The sequence below is a fragment of the Strix uralensis genome, chromosome 19, assembly GCF_047716275.1.
Source record: "Strix uralensis isolate ZFMK-TIS-50842 chromosome 19, bStrUra1, whole genome shotgun sequence".
NCBI classification, from domain to species: domain Eukaryota; kingdom Metazoa; phylum Chordata; class Aves; order Strigiformes; family Strigidae; genus Strix; species Strix uralensis.
The window spans coordinates 14,174,194-14,197,452 of NC_133990.1; the positions used below are offsets into that span (position 1 = coordinate 14,174,194).

At 56.0% G+C, this 23,259-nt stretch overlaps 2 protein-coding genes across 3 annotated transcripts in view; one reads left to right on the forward strand and one right to left on the reverse strand.

The window, feature by feature from the left end:
- Positions 1–218: 218 nt before the first annotated feature.
- SLC16A6 (solute carrier family 16 member 6) lies at positions 219–9,486 on the reverse strand. The gene is made up of 6 exons (XM_074889142.1): positions 9,115–9,486; positions 6,899–7,140; positions 6,143–6,286; positions 5,263–5,391; positions 3,452–4,273; positions 219–2,823 (listed from the first exon to the last, which is right to left on the reverse strand). Exons 2-6 carry the CDS (start codon positions 7,131–7,133, stop codon positions 2,582–2,584), a joined length of 1,572 nt encoding a protein of 523 aa, XP_074745243.1. The 5' UTR covers positions 7,134–7,140; positions 9,115–9,486; the 3' UTR covers positions 219–2,581.
- The window catches only part of ARSG (arylsulfatase G), a 28,234-nt gene continuing 12,970 nt past the window's right edge, over positions 7,996–23,259 (forward strand). Inside the window, exons 1-7 of one of the 2 annotated variants that reach the window (XM_074889140.1) lie at positions 7,996–8,293; positions 16,114–16,883; positions 17,177–17,364; positions 18,217–18,264; positions 18,344–18,455; positions 18,771–18,911; positions 22,571–22,767. In XM_074889140.1, the coding sequence (XP_074745241.1) occupies positions 16,675–16,883; positions 17,177–17,364; positions 18,217–18,264; positions 18,344–18,455; positions 18,771–18,911; positions 22,571–22,767 (895 nt within the window). In that variant the 5' untranslated portion in view covers positions 7,996–8,293; positions 16,114–16,674. The remainder of the gene's footprint in view (positions 8,294–16,113; positions 16,884–17,176; positions 17,365–18,216; positions 18,265–18,343; positions 18,456–18,770; positions 18,912–22,570; positions 22,768–23,259) is intronic. The other variant, XM_074889141.1, reaches the window with a different exon arrangement.

The window sequence follows — 23,259 nt, forward strand, 5'->3', positions numbered from 1 at the left end:
CCCCTTTAGAAGAGCGTAGGATTGCCCAATTCGCAGAGCAAACATGCTGCTTCAGGCTGAGGAAGTGGCATGTGATGGCCACGCTGCCGCCAGCCCTTCGGGCAGGGGAAACGGCGGCCAGACCCTGCATCAACCCGCCCCAGCCTCACCCTCGGGATGGAGAAGAGGGAGAGGAGGAAAGTTTCTTTCGTTTTATTAAAAAAAAAAGACAAAAAAAGGAGAAAAAAAAAGAAAAAGTTTATTGCAAAACTCAGTGTTTTAGAGTATTTCCAGAGTCCACTAGGTACGTTACAAACAAGTCAGAAAATCCTGCTTTGAACGCATTAAAGCCTGGCTTCTGGGTCTTCTGCGCCCGCACACACACATACTCACTCGCTCCCCTGCTCGTGCCGCGACACAGACAGGAACAGAAACGTACTGTGAGGTCAGTGACAAACATATTATTTGATCTGTATTGGAAATTGTTGTAAAAAAAAAAATTAAGTTACAGTAGAACCTCGCAAATCTGCAGAACAGGGAGCTTACACACACACGCAAAACCTGGAGGCCTTGTTCCACTTCCAAGCAGAGTTGTAATAGCAAAGTGCTGTAGTGAGGTCTCGTATCACAAAGACTTCAATAATCTTACAATTATAGTCTACAGAACATTTACCAAAATGCTTGAAGTATCATAAATTAACAATAAATAAAAAGCACATCTTAATGCAACATCGTTATTTGTTCTTTACTCACTGATTCACAAAACTTTAGTTCTCAGTAAGGGGTCTTCCAGTCCTGGGTGCAACACAGCGAGGTTCTGCTGGCCGTGATAAAGTGCTGAGGCAGAGGAAGGACGCGAGACCGCAGGTCTCGGGCAGTGAGGATGAATTGCTCCAGCCACTTGGTTGCAAGAGTGCCTGTTTCTTTTCTTTTTTTCTTTTTTTTTTTTTTGGACATTTAAGACAGAAAAAACAAATCAAGCACCTTCCCAAAAAGAGGTTGGTTTTTGTTGTTGGTTTTGTTTTTTTTTTTTTTAAACAGATTGTCCCACATTTCTATGGCTGGTAATACAGACAGGTCAGCATAGCAGTTAATGTATGATACCACTTCCACTTAAATACACAGAAATGTTGGTTTGTTTTTTTCCAAACCAAAACAGACTTGTTTTATTTGTCCCCCTGAGTTGCCTAGAGGCGTTAAGATGCATATAGGTGGGGTAAGCAAGCTTGTGTCACCGTGAGTAGGAATCTCTCCCATTAAGACTAAATGAACAACTAGCACGTTGTCTTTTATCCTAACCTTCATGCCTTCAATGTGCACAGGCTCTGGTTCATTTCTCACTGAAGTCAGCAGCAAAAAAAAAAAAAAAAAAAAGAGCCTCTCGCTGACTTTGGGGGAGCACAGAGAGCTGGGGAAGGGGGTACAGCTCAGAGCAGCCACCCCATGCCCACACAGTTGGCAGATGCGGGGAGCAGGCTGCGAGGGGCCGGGTATCGTGGGGGTTTCCACATTCATGCGGTGATACGGCCAAGATTTCCTTGTGCACCTGTAAGCGAAGGTTTCGGGTACATTAAGACATACTGGGCCAAATCCTCCCTGTGGGGTGGGCTAGTTATGGCAGCAGAACTGGGTCCAGTGACACCAGCTGAGGCCTTATGGAAAGAGATGCTGGATCTGTAGTTTATTATTTGGTTTTTTTTCCTTTTTAAATCACAACTGGGTTACCTAAGACCTACCTATTAAAAACAGCTACACTCTATGCTGTAAGAGTAAGTTTCCCAACAATTTCACAAGCTAGCAATACAAGATAGGTATTGAAGAGATTGATGTAAGGACAGCTTTCCGTTATGCAAAAGATGATTTTTCCTCTCCAGTTATTTAAGATAACCTCCTTTAACAATCTTAGAATAAATTAATAAATACTAGTTAAATTAGAAACAGTACATCAGATCTGACTATCAATAGAAAACAGTCCTAAGGATACCAATCAGGAGAAGAAAAACGATCTTATGAAATATGTGCAGTAATAACTGGCCATAAAGACATACGGAGCCTCCTATTTCCCAGCATTTGTGACGTTCAAGTTAATTAGAAGAACACTAGCAATGGTTTAAGTCAGCTATCTAGCCTAGCCTCCTCCTCAAATCTAAAACATGAGTCCATATTCTTCCAGAAGAAGATTCAGTTGGCTACTGGTGGCGTATGAAATGCTCGTCTCCAGTTTGTATCATCGGTTTCTTGTCTGCATGGAATTTGTGATAGGAGATGGGTAAGGGCAGTCAGAGGCTGAGCTGCTTCTGCTGCGGCTGTTCTCAGTTTTTCTGGGATCAGTTGAACCTTTACCTATGCTTGTTATCAAGAAAGCAGGAGTGTGCATCACATCTTCATGCTAGACAGAAGTTATGTGGCTATCTGTATTTTCTATGGAGCTTTCCATTGTTGGTTAAAAAAAGTTCTTTCTAATAAAAAAAAAGTCGGTAGCAACTGTTCACATTTAAAATTTCACATTCCCTTCAGAATGTAGTTTTAAAACGTGGAGCAGAGCTGACCTTTCCCCCAGTCTTACGCCGAGTACATTAGATGGAGAAGGAACCGGTTTTGTTTATGCCATACCATCACAGCCTTTTCCTGAATTTTCTGCTTTTCCAATATCCATTTCAATAAAGTCATCTGGTAATTCTGGTACGACCTCCGCCGCGCTCTCCTCTGCGCGCTGCTGCTGGCGGTGGCACAGCCCAGCCTTGCACGGTCTCACCAGGGACAGAAACACAGCACCCAGGACCATGCCAGCAGCACAAGAGTAAAAGGCTGAGCTGTAGTTCTGTGTCGTATCCACTAAGACACCTGCAGAAAACACATTCACAGCAGTTAGCCACAACCAACTCTCTCTCTCTCCCTTGCCCATCCATCCCTCCTACAGGATTTTTAATCTGGGTACCACTGCATCATTTTATTTGCAATCAAAAGATGCTCAATGACAAACAGATGCTCCCTTAAAACAAACAAGTCAAAACACTGCGTTCAGGGGTACATAGTGTCATCTCAGGCAAGTCAGAAGCCTCTGGGCACTGCAGGGATGCAAAGCCCGAGACGCATCAGGCATCTATTTGTTATGATAGAGACTTCACCTTTCTGCAGCGTATGGCACAAACACACGCACAGTGAGAGCAACTCCGTTCTGCTCTTCACTAGAGCCTGAAGTGATGCCAGGTTTAGGTTTCTAAGAGGAGCAGGGTAGCACTGCAGTATTTTCCCTCACTCCGAGGTTCCTCAGTGGAGGCTGCCTCATCTGTGGGACTCTGCAGAGCTGCATTGCAGCAGCCTTCTGGCTCTGAGAGTCTCCTAATACTAGTTGCAGGGCTTTTAGCATAGTACTGAGATTAGCACTGCCAGAACACTCTCTAGACAGAGATCAGCACCAATAGCTGTCAAACATACCAAAAAAAAAACAAGATGAAACTTTTAGACTTACCTGCAAGGGGTGGTCCAGCCAACCCAGCTAAGCTTTGTATGAAGACGTAGACTCCAGCCGCAGAAGACATCTTTGCGATGCCAACCACGTCGTCTTCTGCCAGGAGGGGAATATGTGTGCCTGCTACCGTTCCGAGCATGAACCCAAAAAATATGCTACATGTCATCAAGCCCCAGAACTCAGAGGCAAAAGGGAAGGCAAACAACGCTACAGACAGCAGAACAACACAGATGAGTTCGATGTAGATCTTGCGGATAGGCTTTTTGTTGAGAACCCAGCCAGCTGAAATTCTTCCAAAGACCTCTGCGATCGCCATGGCAGACAGTATGTATGCAGAGTGGTCTTTGCTGATGCCAAGGCTGAGACTCAGGGGAATAATGTAGAGGGAGGGAGCAAAGAAGCCCAGGGTAGCAAACAGGCCAAAGAATGCATAACAGATAAAGCTATAGTCTCTCATCACAGAAAAGTCCAGTAGTTTGGTTTTTGGTTCTGGAGGGGTGCTGTTATTTTCAATAAGTATCTGCACGTTTTCCTTTGGTTCTTCACTTTTCGGCTCTGCTTTGGTGTTTCCAGGCACATTGCTGGGTGAGGTAGTTATTTCTACTCCTGAGTCTATGGACTCTATTGAGGTGCGTGTTTGCTCATTTTCAAGCATGTACTTTGTCTCCGTGGGCTCTTCCGGAGGCTGTGCTTTCACTTCTTCTTGCTCTTTGATGATAATGGGTCGCAGCAGTGATCCACAGATGACAATGCTTAGCTGTAGCACCCCAACAGACAGGAGGCTGTATCTCCAGCCAATCTGCTCCTTCAGAGCAGTAATTGCTGAGGGAAGAGGGCAGAAGAGGAAGAAAGTGTAACTAAAAAAAGCCTGTACTTACACACCAAGGAGCTATTTGAATTTACAGCTACTGAAGTAACTGGAGCTTTCTCACTGGAGGGTCCCAAGCACCTCAGCTCTTGCAGAGGCTGAGCAGGGGTCCCTCCTGGTCCATCCTGCCCAGGGCCACCCGGGGGTCCGGCACCCACATTCCTCCCATCAGCTGCAGTGAAGAGCTAGGAGTTGCATTTAACATCTGGCTAGCAGAAGCTACCCTCTAGGTAGCCACTTCTGAGGTCCCAGTGAGTTTGGGGTGCACGAGGATGAAGGTGGTGTTATTTTTAGTGAGTGAGAGCAAACTCAACATTCGAGTTTCCTCTCTCAGCTGACCCCACCCTGAAACCAGCTACTAGAGGAAGTCTCTTAGCTCTACTCAAAGGTGCATGTCACTGCTTAATTACAAGCCTTCATTTGCACTCAAAGCAGCTTTGCAACGGGTATTAGCTGAAAGCAAGCGTGCACAGCAGAGCACCTGAACTGCAGGGGACAGCCGGTGACAGGGCAGCGCTGCCCCGGGGACAGGTCCCCAAAAGGCTGGAGCAGTTCGGCAGCCTGTGCTAAGCACAAGCCCACTAACCTTTAGGAGCAGTTACGTGCACTGCGTGTTTTAAATAGCTGGGAGTTTCTCAGTCTTTATTTTTAGCCTGCTAGATCTATATAGGGAACCCGACGGGCTGCGTATCAGTGAGACACATCCTGCGCTGGCAGGCGATGCCAGGGAGGGCTCAGGCATCGTTGGACCAGTCTCTAGGATTGCTTGTAACTCTGCCCCTGGGTTACGTGAGCAACCACCTGTGGGCTTCAGCAGCTCACGGGGAGGTCACGAGCACCCTGGTATCAATGGTCTTTGGCTCCCATTTGCTTGGGAAAAGGCCTGGAGCAGCGCTGTGCTTTGGGCACGCACGTATGAACCCACAACGTTCGGGCACTGTACCTGGTGCAAAGGAGAAAACAGCAAAACATTCCCCTGTAGATGCCACTGCTGTGACCAGCGAACGTCTTTTGTCAAAATACTGTGATAAAATGGTGACAGTCGGGAGGAAAGAGAGGCAGTATCCAAGGCCTGTGAATAAATGCCAAAAATTGCCATAACAACAAGTAAGGGAGGGGGAAACACCGATGCAAGAACACGTTAAGTCAGCTTTCCCAGTGGCGAGATTACAGTATCATTTCGGCCAACTCAGCAAGTCATCCTGGAAGAAAATCATTGGGGAAACCAGAATGTTATTTTTTTAAATTGGAGGGGGAAAAAGAAAAAAAAAAAGAAGAAAGAAAAAACAAAACCAAGAGACCCAACCTCCCAAATCTGCTAGATAATGCCTTCTGTTCCCCAACAGCCAGTGGGGTCCACTTCAAGGACCTCATCTGCTTTAAAGAGTTCGAGCCTGTAGCAATTGCTCCCTGAAGCGAGGCAAGCTCCTGGCCACGGACACGAGGCCAGATTGGAGAGGGGGAAAAGTATCAGAAAAAAAGCAAAGAGATAGAGGGAGAGGTTAGAGGATTTGACCCTGTGAACAGTTTTCATCTCCCCAGCGATCCCAATGAGAAGCGATGGGTGCAGCCGCGCTAGCGCAGCGGTCTGCAGGACCGAGTCCCTGGGTGGTCCCCAGGGTAAGCCAGGGCAGAAAGCCAAGCCTTGAGCCCAGCTCAGCACCTCTGCTAGGAGGGCGAGCTCAGCTCAGAAGGGGCAGCAGCATTTCTCAAGCACTCCCCATGTCGTGGGGAGTCAGACCCCCCCCGCGCCAGAGCCGCGCTTGCAGGAAGCTGCAGGAGAGCAGGAAGCGTTTGGCGGGTACGGGAACAGGACGACTCACCAGAGATGACACCAATGGTGACATACATGTCCACAACAGTGCGGGCAAAGGAGGCAGTGACCATGCCGGTGCTGATCAGCACCCCTCCAGCCATCACCACAAAGCGGTGACCGAAGCGATTGCTGAGGACCGTTGACAGAGGAGCTGGATGGGCAGGAGAGCAGGAGAGCCGTGGTCAACACCCAAGTCAGCAACTTCACCAGCTCCCATCTCCTCTCTTCTCATACCCCTACCCCGGTCCCTGTGACATGCCACCTCCCCTGGCCTCACACAGCAGAGCATCACCCTGGAGCCATCCCTGGAGCACTGCACAGCTCACAGCATTCAGGATGTGCCAAAAAAAAAAATCCTAAGAGACTATGATGGGTGCGTGGCAGCTTGGGACTAACCTGCAGCAACATCCACAGACACCAGTGGATTTCAGTGAGGCTCAAGTTACTTCTAATTCTTTTCACTAGAGTTAGGGTTCAAAACTCTTGTTTTCAGCCCTTGCTGGTGAGAGCTGAGCGGCTGGGCCAGGGTCAGCGACACCGCCCTGTACCACACAGCAGGACACGAGATGGGGCTCAGCGGGACTGCCGGGCTGAGACAGCCGTTAATTGGTATTTCAGGAGCATGCAGCCTCTGGGCTTTATGGCTTTTACTTAGAATGGAGCCATTAGAGGCGCAAAAAGTCACAGGTACCGGGTCCACATATGCTGAGTCAGCAGTACAACAGCCCCCTTGCACTCACGCCCGAACGCCCGTTACTCTTACCTGTGAAGGTCTGTACAAACACACATATGGATATTATCCAGGATATCCTGCTGTTGGTTTCATCAAAGCTTTCCATCAGGTCGTTAAAGAAGACACCAAATGATTTTATAATGCCATACGTTAGAGCTTCCACAAAGAAGAAAGCAAAAGCGATTGTCCAACCCCATCCTCCGTCAGGCACTTTAGTATAAACATTTGGAGTGGTGCACGGCATGTTTACAGCTTTGACAGTCATTTTTGATCTGGAAAAGAGGGGAGAAAGAGCCAGGCATCAGTTTAAGATGATTTTTGCTGAAAGAGGCACGGCCTAGAAGCTGTAACATCCCTAAGGCACCGCTAAGCCGGTCCCTGTGCTGCCGAGGGATTAAAGGCAGGAGTTGGGCTGAACTTTCTGCCTTTGTCACCCCACAGGGCTCGTTTCTGCCGGTGCCCTTTGAGCCCAGGACCAGAAACCCTCCGCTCAGCACCCGGCCGAGCTGTTTCCATCAGCAAAACCCAGCGCCTGGGAGCCGTCATCTGTATTTCAGCGCGTGGGGGTGGATGGATGCAGTTGGGGAAAGATCCGCCGCGGGACCCAGCACGGGCTGGGGGAGCCACAGGAACACCCCAGGAGCACCCATCCACCCCCTGCCTGGCCTGGGGTGCCTGCTGACACCTCAGTACCCCCCCCCCAGTTGCTGCGGGGTCGGTCAACGACACAACCCACCACCATCGCAGCCTGCGGTGCCCTAAACCCACCTGGCAGCCGCTGGCACTGGGGGTGCCAGGAGCCTGCTCGCCCCCCACAATGGTTGCTCCAGGGCACACCACAGTAGCCTGGCAACAGCCGCTGGGGGTAACCCCCACTTCCCCCAGCTCCCCGTGCTGTCCCCTGCAGCCCTCGGGGTCACCGCCACCCTCAGGGCAGGGGGAGGCTGAAGCAGGGGGGCTGGAGGGGATCACCCCGTACAGCACAGGGGGGGGTCTCTTGGCCCTGCCCCGTGTCACCCGTGTCCCGTGGATGCGCTGGGGCAGTTTCTGTCCTGCGGGGGGGGAGGGGTGCTCCTTGCTGAACCCGAGCACCGTCACACCTGCGCGGGGGGGACGGGGACGGTCCCGGGGTCAAGCCCTGGCTCCCAGCGGCCACGCCGGGAGGGGACCGCGAGGTGACCGTGGGCTGTCGCCCCGTGGGCTGTCGCCGGCCCCACGCCCGCCGCGTCCCGGGCACAGCGTGAACCTGCGGCTCTTGCGGGCGGCGCGTTTCCTCCCCACGCCGCCGGCCCCGGCAGCCACCAGGCATTTCCCTCCTCCATTTTCTACCGCCGATCATCAGCACGACTTTGGCAGCAGAGGAAGCCAGAGCGGCTCCGGCAGCGCTTCCCCATCCCACCGGGGAACTTCTCACGGCGGACCGAGGCGAGTGCGTGCGCGTTCCCGGGGACACCGGCACCAGCACCCACCGGGGACCCGCGAGCGGCCCCACGGGAGCCTGCCGGGGGTGGGGGATGCAGGGGCCCACCCCAAGGGTCCCCTGAGCAGGGGGGGAGGTGTGTGTCATCACCCCGCTGACCCCTCTGCGGTGCTGCGTGGTGGGTGAAGGCTGGTGCCCGGCTCCCGTGGGGGCTTTTCTGCCGAGGGACGGAGCCAGGCGTGGGCTCCAGCATCCCCCGGTGCTGCCCGCGCCGCGGCTCTGCTGCAGCCCGGGCAGGGCGGGGGGCACAGCAGGACCACCCCGTGTGCCCCGGCGGGAGCTAAACTTTGTGGGAAGTGCCTGGATCCCCACCCCCCGCGAGAGAAACAACGGGGCTGCAGCGAATCCCTGTGTCACCGCATAAGGAATGGGGGGAGATTGGATCAGAAGGAAGCACGCTATTTAGAAGGAGAAAAAAAAAAAAAGAAAAAAACCCAAACCACAAACCTTTGGCGTACATTGTGTACGTTTAAAAATTAAATGACGTTGGGGGGAAAAAAAAAAATTAAAAATTAAAATGCCTGAGCTCAGGGGCCCGGCGTGGCCCCCCCTTCCCTGCATCACTTTCCGAACATTTCAGACCTGATTTCTGCATCGCCACCGCCGCACCGGCTCCTCGGCCGGGGCCGCCAGCTAAAAATAAAGAGATGCGGAAAAAGGGGAGGGGAAGCGAAAAGGCAGGAAAAAAATTAAAAATAATAATAATTTTTTTTTTAAAAAAAAAGAGCCAAACAAAGCCACACACACACACAGAGTCTCCACTCACCGGGCGGCGCTGGGTGCTGCGACGGGGCTAAGGGCTGCCCATGGCCGGGGCAGGGCGGGCGGGCGACCCTCGGTGAGGAGGAGGAAGGCGATGAGAAGGAGGATGAAGAGGAGGAGGCGGCCCCGGTGCCCGCCGGCCGCTGCTGCTCCCGCTGCCCGCGGCGGCGGCGGTGGCTCTGCGCTGCTCCCAGCCCTTTATATACCGGCTGCAGCCGGTCTCCGCCGGCGGCTCCGCAGCGCCATGTGCGCGCTGGGCCCGGCTCGCCCCGGCGCCGGCTCCGCGTGTGCGGCGGGGAGGGGCGGTGCTGCCGCGGGGACCCCCCCCCCCCCCGCTCCGCTCCCCGCCCCGCGACGGCCCCTCTGCCACCCCCCAAACCCACCCCCCCACGGGCCGGCACCTGCCGGAGCGCTGCGGGTTCGGAAGGTGGGGGGGGGAGCCCCCACCGCACTGCCGGGGAGCGGCACCGGGAGCGGGTTTGGGGGTCCCGGTGGGGGTTCTGGGGACGGTTTGGTGGCGAAGTTTTGAGGTTTTGGGTTGTAGAAATGGCCTTGATTTCCTGATGGGAAAGGGAGGAGAGGGTGCGAGTTGGGGCGCGGGGAAAGGGGAGCCCCGCGTGCTTTAGGCCCTTTGGGCAGCCCGGCTGGGGGGCGGCTGTCTGCTTCCCCCCTCCCTTGTCCCACCGCAGTGGGACGTGGTGCTGGGAGCAACCCGGGTCTGAGGTCACAGAGGGATTTGGTGTCAGGAGCATCCCAGGTTTGGGCTCGCGGCAGGTTGCGGTGCCGGGGGCATCCTGGGTTTGAGGCTCACAGAGGGATTTGGTGCCGGGAGCATCCCGGGGGATTGGGCCCACAGCAGGACGTGGTGCTGGGGAGCACCCTGGGTTTAGTCTCACAGCTGGGATTCTGTGCCAGGAGCATCCCAGGTTTGGGCTCACAGTAGGATTCAGTGCTGGGAGCATCCTGAGTTTGGGCCCACAGCGGGACACGGTGCCGGGAGCATCCCGGGTTTGGGCTCGCAGCGGAGCAGGCAGCCGCCGTCCCGTGTGCCGGGCGAGGTGCTGGGGACGGGACAGGAGCCGCTGGGACAGGGCTGAGCACACGCCGAAGCCCTGTGCGCCGTGCGCTTGACCCCTCGGTGCTCCATCCTTGTGGGCAGCACACGTTGCAGTTTTAGGGGAGAACATCTCCTTTATGTAGGGAACTTAAAAAGTAGCAATTTTTGAGTCAAACTGGAAGCAGGCGAGACCGACTCACGGATGGGGGAGGAAGGCAGCGGTGGGGGTCAGACATCTGGCACGGAGAGCGCGGGGCTCAGCAGCACTCAGCAAAGGGGGATGGAGCTGAAGTGATGGACACTTTAGGGTTTCCCCTAAATTTCCCTAAAATCGGTACAACAGAGGAAAAAACTGACAGCGCTGCGTTTCCCGGCTCGCTGTGCCACAGCCACCGCTACCACCCGGTGCTGGCTTCGATGCGCCGGGCGCGGACGGACGCTGCGGGGGAGGTTTTGGAGCCTCACACCCTTCCTCAGGGCTCATGGGCGAGTGACTTTTGCCCACAGGTAGTAGCAGAGGGCTCCGTGTGAGGCAGTGGCCAGGCCCTTCCTCGCCCACCCTCCCGCACTGGCCCAGGACCCCACTGAAATTTGCTGGGTTAAAGTGGAATCTGGTGATTCTGGTTTGTACCCCTGGAAAAGCTGCCCGGGTTAAAGTGTTCCTTCAGTGCCTCACCCGTCAGCAAGGGCTGCTGTGTTTGATTTGGCAGGAGTCCTTTCTCTTGGCTTTTTTTTTTTTTTTTTTTTTTTTACAATGGGCAGTGCAGGTGAAGGTAGTGGGCAGCAGAGGCAAATTCTGCAAACTTCTGACAAATCAGGCAAATTAGCTATTGCTTTCGCTCGGTCACTTCAAGAAAGCTGCTGCTGGTTTCTCACGGCAATGCTGCTCCAACGGCTGCTGCCTCCAGCAAGCTGCTGGTGCTCTTGTCCTCGCAGGGAGGTTTTGGCAGCTTCACCCCTCGCAGTCCCATCCTAAACAAGCTCAAATGCAGGCGCTGGGGCCATGGGGAGCCATGTGTGACACGAGGATGTGTCCTTGGGGAGCCTCGTATCGTCCCGTCCTGCAGGAAACCCCCTCCTCCGCCAGGTTATGCCTTTCAGGGGTACAGGTAGAGGCCAACCACCTCGTCTGGCCTCGAAGAGCCGATATCCCGTTACACAAGCTTTTCCTTGGGAATGGGTCACCCTCCCCGAGCTGTAATTCTTCCTGGCAGCGACAGTGCAAGTGGTTATGGGACAACAAAAGAGGTTTGTGCCTCCAGGGGAGAAATAAGAATGCAAATATCTTTGGCATGAAAAAACAAAGGCGATTTACTCCTTGGTATTTCTTGTCAGTACTTTGCATCTGTCTCTGCTTCACCTTCTCATTCCTTTCCTTCGGACTTTCCAAGTGCAATAAGGCTTTGGGGAGCGATGGGCGCTGGAGGGGCCCCGTGGGAGGGACGGGGCTGGTGGCTGCAGCCTCACCAGCTTCCCAGCTCCGCTGTAAAATCCTTTTCCCCCCCATATTGTTTGCCCACTTTGGGGGGATTTTCCCCTGCTGCAGCCCGGCCTCGGAGAGGACTTGGCCGTGTCCTTGCCGGGACGCTTTGCCCCGGCACATCCTGTGTGGGTCTGGCCTGTGCCAGGCAGCCGCTTGCACCAGGACCTGCTTCTCCATCTTCCCGGGTGCTTCTGCACCGCTCCCAGCCCGGGTGCGCGGGGGGGTGTTTGGGGGTTCTACCAACCATAGCAGAGGAAAGCAAGTGTCCCGTCAGCGGGCATAAATCAGCCAGGAGCTGGAAAACAGGGCGGGCTGCAAACAGAGAGGGAGCGCGGGCCCCTGCTTTCTGCCGCCGGATGGTCAGGGACTTCCAGTTCATTTATTCTGCTGGGGTTCGCCCAGCCCTGCTCGGCATGTGTAATGTTTTCTCTGAAAGACTTAGCAGTTAGATGGGTGAAAAACATTCTCCTGTCTCAGGAGCTGGCAGAAATCCTAGTAAATCTGCAGAACTATGTTTTTGTCGGTGCTGCTTATTCTGTTAGGGGAACTAGTATAAACTATTCCAGTAGAAAACCTTTTCCTGGAATAAAGTCTTGACTCTGTTCAGAGCATTGTCAGGACTTTATACCGGGAACAGAGCTTTGCTGGTAAACATGCCGGGACTAAGGAGGCCTAACAGGGCAGACACAGAGCTCGGGCAGCATCTGCCCCATGGATAAACCCCTCACAAGGCACCTGCTGCCCTTTGCTGTGCTCGTATCAAAAAAAAAAAATATCCGTGCGTGGTTAATTTGCAAACAAAACATGGATTTATTTTTTCTCTCCTCTGAAAGCCCGGCTGTCTCTACTGGGATGTGCCACTGTTCATCCCCTCCAGGCTGCGGCCGGGCATCCCCCGGTGGGGTTGGGGTCAGTGCCACGAGCCACGCCGTGGGGACACGTCCCCATCCTGCGTCACTCAGCAGCTGCGGGATCCACACACAGCTCGAGCGCTTGCTTCTCTGTGGCTGCCTCAGTTTCCCCAACTCAGCCTGGCTGATGCGAGGGGTGATGCTGGGAGCCCTCAGGGCGGCCCTGGCATAACAGCAGGTGCCCACTCCAGTTTGAATTTCTCATCCCCTGCTGTGTCCTTATCTCCCCGCTGTCCGGACCGGGATGTCTGCAGGGCTTTTGGCAGAAGAGCAGGCCTGCCGGCGCGGGTTTGGGCCGGAGATCAGAGCTGTGATGCCCCGGGTGGGGTGTGAGCCCCGGGTGCTGGCAGGGGACAGCTCGGCACAGCCGGGCGTGCTTCAAAGGGCAGCAGGTTTTTCCGGGCTCCGGCTGCTGTTTTGCTCTCCAGGCAGGCGTGAAAATGTGAAAGAATGTGAAAAATGTGAAAATGATCGTGCTGGCCCCAAGATTTGTAAACTTCTGGTTAATGTGTAATAAATACATGACAGATACTCCCAGCACTGGGCTGGTGACCACGGCCGCTCAGTGGTGGCACAGCCAGCGGTGGCATCCCCCAGCGGAGGAGGCATCTCCCCTGCCCTGCCCTGGGGCCAGCCCCAGGGTGTCCTGAGCAGCAGTTGGAGCGGCTTTGGGGCTTTTCTAAACTGGTTTATCTGGTCTCCACTTATCCCTTTCTCTCTTTCTGTGAACCGCCTTGTCTGGCTTGCAGACATGCACTTATTTATTCGTTTAATTCTTCCCTGGTACAAGGTGGGTGCGGTGAAGCCCATGAGCACAGCGTCCGGCCCGAGCGATGCCGGCGAGGAGCACGGTGCCGGTGCCGGTTATCTGGAGGCCTCAATCCTTGGCTGTGATTCTGCCCAGGCAGCTCATCGAGCTGTAACCACCGACGCAACATGTCCTGCTTGGCACCAAGTGAGGTGCTGCAACAACCGTGCTCCCACCATAGTCAGCCCGGGGGAATCTCTTCCGCGTCGCTTAATTTTTTTTGCAAAAATAGCTGAAAGATGGTCCTTCAGCTCTACATGTTGTAGCAAAGCTATAGGGGAACAGAGTTGCTGCTGAAGCGTGGGTCCTGGCGTGGGGGAAACGGGGCTCGTCCCAGGGAGGCTCCCCACAACCGCCCTGGCACTGCCGCAGGACGTGCGCAGCGCAGAGCCGGCTCACCCGGGAATCTGAGATCAAAAGGGTTGGAGAGGTGCCTCTACCAAGGAGCTGGGAGCAGAGCATGCTGGAGTCGACTCCAGAGGACGGCCTGGTGCTGTGCTGGGGCTGGGACCTGCTGTGGAGGATGGGGACGGCTCTGCAGGAGGCTGGCGAGAGCTGGGCGGGCACATCCCACCTTCCACAGGCTGTGATCCACCTCTCCTTCAAATGGCCTCCGAGCACCAGAGATCAAGAAGTTTTGTCTGACTCTAATGCATAAACTTCAGCCCTGGATGACTTTCCCCTGTAATTTAGAAAGAAGAGAGTGTCTTTTGAAAATGGTTTTGATTGTTTTTGTTAGCCGTGTCGTCCTGGCGTCGCTCCCCAAAGTAAATGGAAAGGACAGAGGTTTGTGGGTGAACACAGGTTTGGCTCCCTTGGGTTTTTCTCAGTTTTTCTGGGTGGCTGCAGGTGCCAACTGGGGGTCCCCGGTGCACATTGCGTGGTGCAGGGCCACCCCCTGGGGACGGGATGGGTGGAGGATGCTCGGAGGGGCTGGGGCTCGGTGCAGGGACCATGCTCAGCCTGGCAAAGGGGCCCAGGAGCTGCTGGATGCTGGTGAAGGTGCTGGAGGGTGGGATTACGTGGTGTGGCTTCCTGGAAAGCCTCAACATCACCCGCCTTGGGCACGGCTCAGCTGGGATGGTTATGTGGGGCTCAGCTGAGCTTTGTCGCTTTATTTTTTCCCCAAAACCGATTCTAGTGCTGGGTGATCTGCTCCATCCCCCTGCGGAGAGCCCTGCCAGAGGGCTGAGGTGGGGCTGAGATCACCCCAGGCCGTGCCCGAGTTAATCCATGTTGTTCCTGTGTAACTGGTGGCTCAAGTCCAACCGGGCTCAGCCCCTGCATGGGGGTGTTGGACTGAAGCAGGGCTGCTCCTTTCAAGCACCCATCCCCCAAAGAAACCCCAAGGGCTTTCCAAAGAAACTGCAAAGGGATTTTTTTTATGGGAAAATAAAGGCGATTTAGCCACCATCAAACATGTCCTAACCTTGATTCTTCTTGCTCTTTGGCAGTTCAGGGCACGAGGGACGAGCTGTGGGTTTGCAGTTAGGGTGCAGAACGGGAGCTGGGCTCGTGCACTTCGTTTGGGCAGGGCCATGCAGCCTCTCCCACAGCTCAGCCCCCACCCGCGGCTCAAGTCACCGACCCACCGCATCCCACCCCCCTGAATTCATGTACCGAGAGCTTCAAGGCCCTCGGATGGAAGTTTCTAAATTGATGCTCTGAGCTATGAATTATAAATGGAATCACACCCCTGATCACTGCAGTCCTGAAACTGCTGATCTGAGCGACAGCCCAAGGCTTTTAAAGATGTGAACAGCGAAACCTGGGAGTAATTTGCTTTGCCAGCTACAGACCTCTTGGCCTACAGATGGGGCTCATCGTATTCCCTCTCCTGCCTCCTCCTGTCCCCTTCTCTTTTGTTTTCCAGCATCAGCTTCTCTCCTCGCCCTCCCAGTTTGAATTCATGGATGTTGTCCTGCTTGGCTGTGTGACAATTCCGTGGCATGTTCCTCCTCCAAGGTTGCTGGTACCAGCTGGGGACATCTGCTGCAGTGGTGGTCCCAGCTGGGTCCCACTGGCCCCCAGCTGTCCCCATCTGGTCCCCACACCATTCCCACGGCCGTTGCAGAGCTCCTCACACAGGGCTCGGCAGGTTTTTGGCAAATCTCTGCCTCTTCATCTCCCTTTGGCCATAACTTTGTGCTCAAGACGTGGTATTTCACAGCTCCATCTCTGCCATCGGTCTTTGGGGTGTTTGTCCTTGAATTTCTCCACCCCTGGAGGCCAAATCCTGCCCTAAGCAACCGTATGTGCTTAATCCTGTAAACCCAGGTATTTCTGGGGTTTATTGACTTCTGGGTTTGCTTGGATTTCTGCATTCTTGCCTCCAGGAGCAGGTCCCTCCCGGTGCCCCAAGGCGGCTGCGCTGCCTGCTCTGACCCGCCGACAGCAGTGGGGCATCGTGAGCAGAACTAAATTTAAAAAATGAGCTCTAGAAACTTCTCATTTGTTACAAATGAAGGCAAGGCCCTGCACATTGCCCCCCACGGTGCTGGGAGGGAGCAGCGCTGCTCCCTGGGGATAACAGCACCATGGGAAACCATCCCAGCCCGAGCGATGGATGCGGGAAAGGGGCACTTGTTTTTTCCAGTCCTTTCCAGTTGAGTCATCATGAGCCAGGCAGCAAAAAATACAACTTCAAAGGCAAAGTCTTGGTGCCTGGATACAGCATTCTGCCCTGGGCTGAGATGCAGGAGGGCTCCGGCAGGTCCTGACTGTGTCTTGTTTCTCTTGCACAGGGGATGCTGTAGCTGTGCAAGGTGAAGGACGGACCAACAGTCACAGGCAGAGCCACGACAGTTATTTATCCTCCTGAAGCAAGGGAGGGCAGCGCTTAGGGGAGCCGAGGAGCGTGGTCTGCAGGGAAAGAGCCATTTGTTGGATGTGAATATCCCTGCGGCTGCGGTGAGGGGAGAGGAGCTGCTGCCACAGATCGAGCACACTTCTGGAGGGAAAAATACCACTTTGGTTTGGTGTCTAATTAGATATTTACCAGGAAGGAAGGAAAGTTAAAAATAGAGTGACAGTGACTTCAAAGGGTGTTTTTGTCTTCTAAGAATAACACCTTTGCTGGCACCGACTTCAGGAATATCAGCTGTGCCTGGGTGCGAAACATGGAGGAGATGTTGCAGCTCTGTTGGTAGCCAAGGGAGCAAACCTGGACCACCCGGACCCAGCCCTGCGGGAGCAGCTAAAGAGGGGACATTTGCATCGCTGCGAGGGCCCGTGGAGAGCTCAGCTGCATCCCCAGGGTCGCAGCGGAGGGAGTCTGGGGAAGACGAAGCCGCTGGTGCCCCAGCATGGGTGGCACCATGGGGACCCCCTCCCCGCGGGTGGTGCTGGTGCTCGCCGCGGTGCTGGTGGGGCTCTCGGCTCCCTGGGCAGCATATGGGTGGCCCAACTTCATCATCATCCTGGCAGATGACATGGGCTGGGGGGATCTTGGGGCCAACTGGGCAGAGACGAAGGAGACCCCGCATTTGGATGAGTTGGCGGCCGAAGGGATGAGGTAACATCTGTCCCCCCTCCCCAGCCCCCTCCGAGCATCCCTGGTTACTCTGTCCCACAGCAAAGGGGGTTTTCCTGGCAGGCGAAGGGGGTTTTGGGTGCACGGGGAGGGTGGCTGGTGCCCAGCACCTTGGGGTGCAGGTCCATCCATCCCTGCTGCGACCTGTGAGCTTCATCCTCCACTCCAGACCCTCATCCTGGGGCAGAAGGGGACACATGCAGGGGAGCAGGGAGGGAGGGAGCAGCGTTGGACCGCGCAGGGGCTTGTGACCGAAAGGTCCTTTCATTTTCTAGGTTCGTGGATTTCCACTCGGCTGCATCCACTTGCTCCCCGTCCCGTGCCTCTCTGCTCACGGGGCGCCTTGGGGCACGCAACGGGGTGACCCACAACTTCGCCGTCACGTCGGTGGGCGGCCTCCCCCTGAACGAGACCACCCTGGCCGAGGTGCTGCGGGAGGCTGGGTACAGCACGGGGGCTATAGGTAACGCCTGCCGTGCCGAGGCTGCGTCCGGGGTGGGGGGCGATGGCGGGGGGGGGTCGAATGTGCCCGTGTCCATCCGCAGGTATTTAGGTGAAACACTGGCAAATAAAGGAAAGTCTAAAGGATCATGTGGGAGAGATTTTGCACCTCCCCCTTGGATTTTGCAATCCCAAGCTTAAAATCTTCATTTTCAAACATACGATATTACCTGAAATCCAGTCCCTCCCCAGCTCTCCATTTAAGCTCTAATTGCTTCAACTCGCAGGGAACGCACCGGATTTTCGTGCCCGTGCACAGCAGCTCTGTCATCCCACATCCCACACCGGGGTGATGCCACTGGTGCTGGCCCCGTGGCTTTGGGCACCCTCCTGTCACTGTGGGTCCCCCCGGCCCGCGCGAGCCCCAGCTGGTAGCGAGCCCTTTGCACCCGCAGGTCCTGTTGCTTGTGCACATTGCGCTGGCAGAAAAGCCCTTGGTTTCTCCTTTCCCCCACAGTTTTTGCAGTTCTCCCTCTTGGATCGGCGCATTCAGTGGGAGCAGGCGCTTGGCAGAGGTCAGAGGATGAAGCTGGTTGTTTGGGAGGGGTTAGAAAGTTGTCTCCTTTGAACACAAATGCATGAAAGAGCCTTTTAAGGCTGGGAGCAGCTGATTTGCACAGGCACGAGATACCTTATACATTTTTTCCGAATTTTGGAAAAAAAAAAAGACATTCTGGAAATGTGGCCAGCACAAAAGTAGCCTTTCTGGTTGCTAGATTAAAGCCCTCAGAGCTTTGGGCACCTCGTGGGTGATGACTGGTGGTGGCTGTAGTTCTCTTAACCTCTGAAATGATGTTCTGTGGCTTCCACGCAGGCAAGTGGCACCTGGGACACCACGGCCGCCATCACCCCAGCTTCCGCGGTAAGGACTGTGCCAGCGGGGACGAGCCGAGCATCCCGTGGTCGCCTTGTCCCCGCCGACACCCTTGCTTGCCCCTCAGGCTTTGACTACTACTTCGGGATCCCCTACAGCCACGACATGGGCTGCACGGACACCCCTGGCTACAACCTGCCGCCCTGCCCGCCCTGCCCACGTCTCGGCGCGGCTGCCAGGTACGGGGGCACGTGGGGGTTTCGAGTGCTGGCGCGAGGAGTGGGTATTTGCACTGGTGTCCCCAGTCCTGAGAGCTGCCCTTTGCTGCAGTCACCTCCCCTTATGCTCCATGCACCCAGTGTCCCCCGTGTGCACCCCGCAGCAGGGCGCAGGTCGGGGAGGGGTGTCTGTCCCTGTGCCATGGGGACATCGGCATCGTCCTCTTTCTCCTCCCCTCCTCGTCTTTCTGCAAAGTCAGGAGAGCAGTTGGGCTCCACACCTGCTGCCACGCTGGTCCCCGCTCCGGTGACGAGTGTGGGGTGGCCTCTTCCCAGCAGGATCGGGGGGAAGGACTGTTACACGGAGGTGGCCCTTCCTCTCTTCGAGAATGTCACCATCGTCCAACAGCCCGTCAACCTCAGCAGCCTGACGACACGCTACGCGGAGGAGGCGGCGCGGTTCATCCGCCGGGCGAGGTGAGAGGCCGCCCCACCCACTCGGGGGTCGCTGCAAAGAGTCTTGCGCATCACGTCAATGCGGTGCTGGGAGGGGGGGACGGGTTGTTGCCTGTTGGTTCTTGGGGAGCAGATATGGGCTCTCCATGGCTTGGATTCCCAACCCGCTGGAGAACGGACAGGCCACCGAGGCTGTCACCGGGGTCCTGCAGGACTCGCCCTGGAAGCCTTTCAGTGCGTCCCCTCTAACCACTGTTGGGACTGTTTAGTGTGAGGAGGAGAAGGCTGAGGGGAGACCTCATCACTCTCTACAACTACCTGAAAGGACATTGTAGAGAGGTTGGTGCTGGTCTCTTCTCACAGGTAATTAGTGAGGGAACGGCTTTAAACCCCAACAGGGGAGGTTCAGACTGGACATTAGGAAAAAATTTTCACAGAAAGAGTGGTCAGAGGGTGGAATAGGCTGCCCAGGGAGGGGGTGGAGTCCCCATCCCTGGGTGTGTTTAAGGGTCGTTTGGATGAGCTGTTGGGGATGTGGGGTGGGGGAGAACTTTGTAGAGTCGGGCTGATGGTTGGACTCGATGATCCCAAGGGGCTTTTCCAACCTGAATGATTCTGTGATTCTGTGATTTACAAGGAAGGTCAAAGCCTCAGAGCTGGGCTGTGCTCTGTGGGGCGACTGCAGCGAGATCCCAGCTAGCGTGGGTGGGAGGGAGGGAGGAAGAGAGGGAGGGAGGAAGAGAATGAACAGGAGCCAGCAGTGTGCCTGGATGGCCAAGAAGGCCAATGGTATCCTGGCTTGTATCAGCAATAACATGGCCAGCAGGGACAGGGAAGGGATCTTACCCCTGTGCTCGGCACTGGTGAGGCCGCACCTCGATGAGTGGGTTCAGTTTTGGGCCCCTCACTCCAAAAAGGCCATTGAATGACTCGAGCATGTCCAGAGAAGGGCAACGGAGCTGGTGCAGGGTCTGGAGCACAGGTCTGATGGGGAGCGGCTGAGGGAACTGGGGGGGTTTAGTCTGGAGAAGAGGAGGCTGAGGGGAGACCTCATGGCCCTCTACAACTCCCTGAAAGGAGGGTGCAGAGAGCTGGGGATGAGTCTCTTGAGCCAAGGAACAAGCGCCAGGACAAGAGGGAATGGCCTCAAGCTGCGCCAGGGCAGGGTCAGACTGGCTCTTAGGAAGGATTTCTTTGCAGAAGGGGTTGTTGGGCGTTGGAATGGGCTGCCCAGGGCAGGGGGGGAGTCCCCATCCCTGGAGGGGTTGAAGAGTCGGGTTGAGCCAGCGCTGAGGGATCTGGTGGAGTTGGGAACGGTCAGTGTGAGGTTCATGGTTGGACTGGAGGATCTTCAAGGTCTTTTCCAACCTCGATGATTCTGTGATTCTGTGAATCACTGCCACCCATCTGTCCCCCGTCCCTCTCTCCATCTCCACGGTGGCATGGGGCGAGGCGGCAGTGGGGTGGGCAGTAGGGGTGCCTCTGTGGGTGGGGGGTGCTGGTGGGGGTGTGGAAGTGGGTGCTGCGTGGCTGCCGATGGCAGCTCCAGCGCTGGAACCGGAGCAGCACCCAGAGGTGCTTAAACTCACCCCGTACGTGGGGTTTGAACCGTTTTGGGGATAAAGTGCTCCGGGATCCGTGGGATCAGGGTCAGTCTTCCCCAGGCGTGCGGGGGCTCCTCTTCCCCGAGGAGCAAAGCGGCTCCTCCGAGACGACGACCCTGAAGCCCTGCTGACGGGTTGTGTAATTTTAATCCCTATTATTGGCAGATTATGAGCTGTGACTTTGCAAAACGCCTCCCTGCAGCGTGAGGAGGGGAAGCGCTGCCGGGCAGCCGTGCCCGAGCCCGTCCCGCGCCTGCACCCAGGGATAACACAGACCCAGGGAAGGGCCACGGCGGGGGGGGCCTGTGGGTGAGCTGGGGAAAGGTTTGGGTAACGGGGGCAAACAAAGGGCTGGGCAGGGAGCAGCCTGCGGGGAAATGGCTCTTTATAAGCCTGGGTACTGTTTTGTGCGCACAATACCTACAATTCATCCCCTTTGGGTACTAAGAATCGGCCGCAGTGTGACCCGGCCGCTGCACCAGGGCTGCGGGGCAGCAACGGTCCCTCCTCCCCTGTAAACCCCCAGCCCTCCGGGCTGCGAGGATGCTCTTTGGCTGTGAAACCAAGCAGGTGAGCTCTGGGTTAATAGGAAAAACCTTTAAACTCCAAATAGTATTTTGGGGTTATCTGCATTCATGGAGAACAGGATTAAGCAGGTGCCTGCCTTTTCTCTCCTCTTTGATGGCTTATTCTAGTTTTCCTCTGCCTGACTCATTCATTACGGGGCAACAAAAGAACACCGGATTTGTCATCTCGGTGTTTTTTTAACCAGTCGTGTCAAGGTTGAGCAATTCATGGCAGTGAAACTTGGCTCTGTCTGGGACACTTAGGGCGCAGCGAACATGTGAGCACAAGTCAGGGGCGTTTGTCTTAAGTTATTGATTAAATGTTTGCTCAATTTTCGGGAGAATTCTGAAATGTTGATGCGAAAAGCAAGCGGGATGTTCAGCTGAACGCCGTGGTCATGAGTCTGTCTGGATGATGGAGCCCACCCGGTGCTCCCAGGAGGGATGTGAGCTGGGGAAGCAGCTTTCCCCTCTCCAGGGTCTCCGGCATCCCGAGGGGAGAGGTGCCGCGTAGCCTTTCGCAGCGGCGATTTGCGAGGGATGCATCAGCACCCCATCAGCGTTTTGCAGGGGCTGGGCAGGGAGCCAGGGGGACACAACCCTTCGCAGGGCTCCAGTGCCATTGGGGAAGGATGCGGCAGCTCCGGCCAGGATGGGATTTACTCATTTTCCATCCCCAGGTGGGTGACGGGTAAAGGAAGGAAGTGCTGAAACACACGTCGGAGGGGCCCCGAAAGCTTTCTGGAGGCAGCGATGGGGTGGCCGGAGCTGGGCGCGTGCGCGGGCCGGGGCACGTCCCCGGGATCCGGCCCCTCCCCGCCACTCGCCATCCCACCCTTCCCGTCGGAGGTCCCTGAGGAAGAGCAGGCCTCATTGGAGAAGATAAATATAGCTGTAAACAAGAAAACAGGACATGTCCTCTGATGATTTAAAAGCAAACAGGCAGCGGGGCAGCGCGCGGCGAGCGAACGTGCTGCGCTCCTTGTCCAGGGCTGCTCGGCAGCGCCGATGCCGCACTCAGGGTCGGTGGGGGTGTCCTTCTGCTGCTCGGCCTCTGCTAAATCACCGGCTAGGGCTGAGTGCGTGCTGGGGAGGGGGAGGAAGGGCCAGAACGGGCCCCGTGAGAGAGGGGAGGAAGGCAGGTGGGTGCCAGGGGTGCACCGACGGCGGGTGTTTGGCTGGCGGCTGGCATGCCGCTGGCTGTGGGACACTGGGAGATGGAGGAAGGGACAAGCCCATCCCAAACGGAAGGACAATGGACAATGCGGGGAGGTTTAAGCAGGAGCCATGGAGAAGCAGCTCACACTGCACCAAGCATCCCCCCTGCAAGGGGAGCGGGTGCCTGGCGGGTTTGCAGCCTCTGGTGCACACAGGGAGGTTTTTCCCCTCAAGCTGTGGCAGAGGCAGGGGTGGCACCAGGACTGTGTCCCTAGGCTCGGCAGTGCCACCACCCTGGTGACCTCCTGCTTCCCCAGCCCGGCTGAACGCTCTTCCCCTCTTCTCTGCACAGCGACAGCGGCCGCCCCTTCTTCCTCTACCTGGCGCTGGCCCATATGCACGTCCCGCTGGGGGTCCCCCCGCTGCCCCCCCCCGCCTCGGGCAGGGGCATCTATGGAGCCTCCCTGAGCGAGATGGATGCCCTGGTAGGACGGATAAAGCGGGTCGCCGACAGCCACGGGAAGGGCAACACGCTCCTGTGGTTCACAGGTACAGCAGGAAAACCAACCGGCTGCGGTGGCACGATGCCGGGGGACGACCCGTGTTTGTCCCCTGCCCTGCGTGCTCCCAGCTGCTCCACGGACTGGGGGGGACACCAGCAGCCACAGCCAAGCTGCCTGGGGCCATCACATCGTGGGGATGGGGGTCCTGGGGGTCTGCGGCCGCTCAGCGGGGTGCCCACCCCGCCACCCCCCCTTCGGCCACAAGGCTGAACCGGCAGGGCCGTGCCTAATTAAACTGCAAATCCTCATTCATTAAGAAGCCCAAATCCGCTCTCGCTGAGCAGCCTCCCTAATGAGGATGTCTTGCTCCTGACGACAGGAACTGCTCCGCTGCTCATTAACGCCCAAAGCTGGTGGCAACTGCCCCCCCACCCTGCACCCCAGCTCTGCTCCAGCCCCTCACCCGGGACTTGGGCAGCCCTAGCCCTTGAAAATAAACTTTTAGAAATAAAAATAAATCAACCCACTGCTCTTGCTA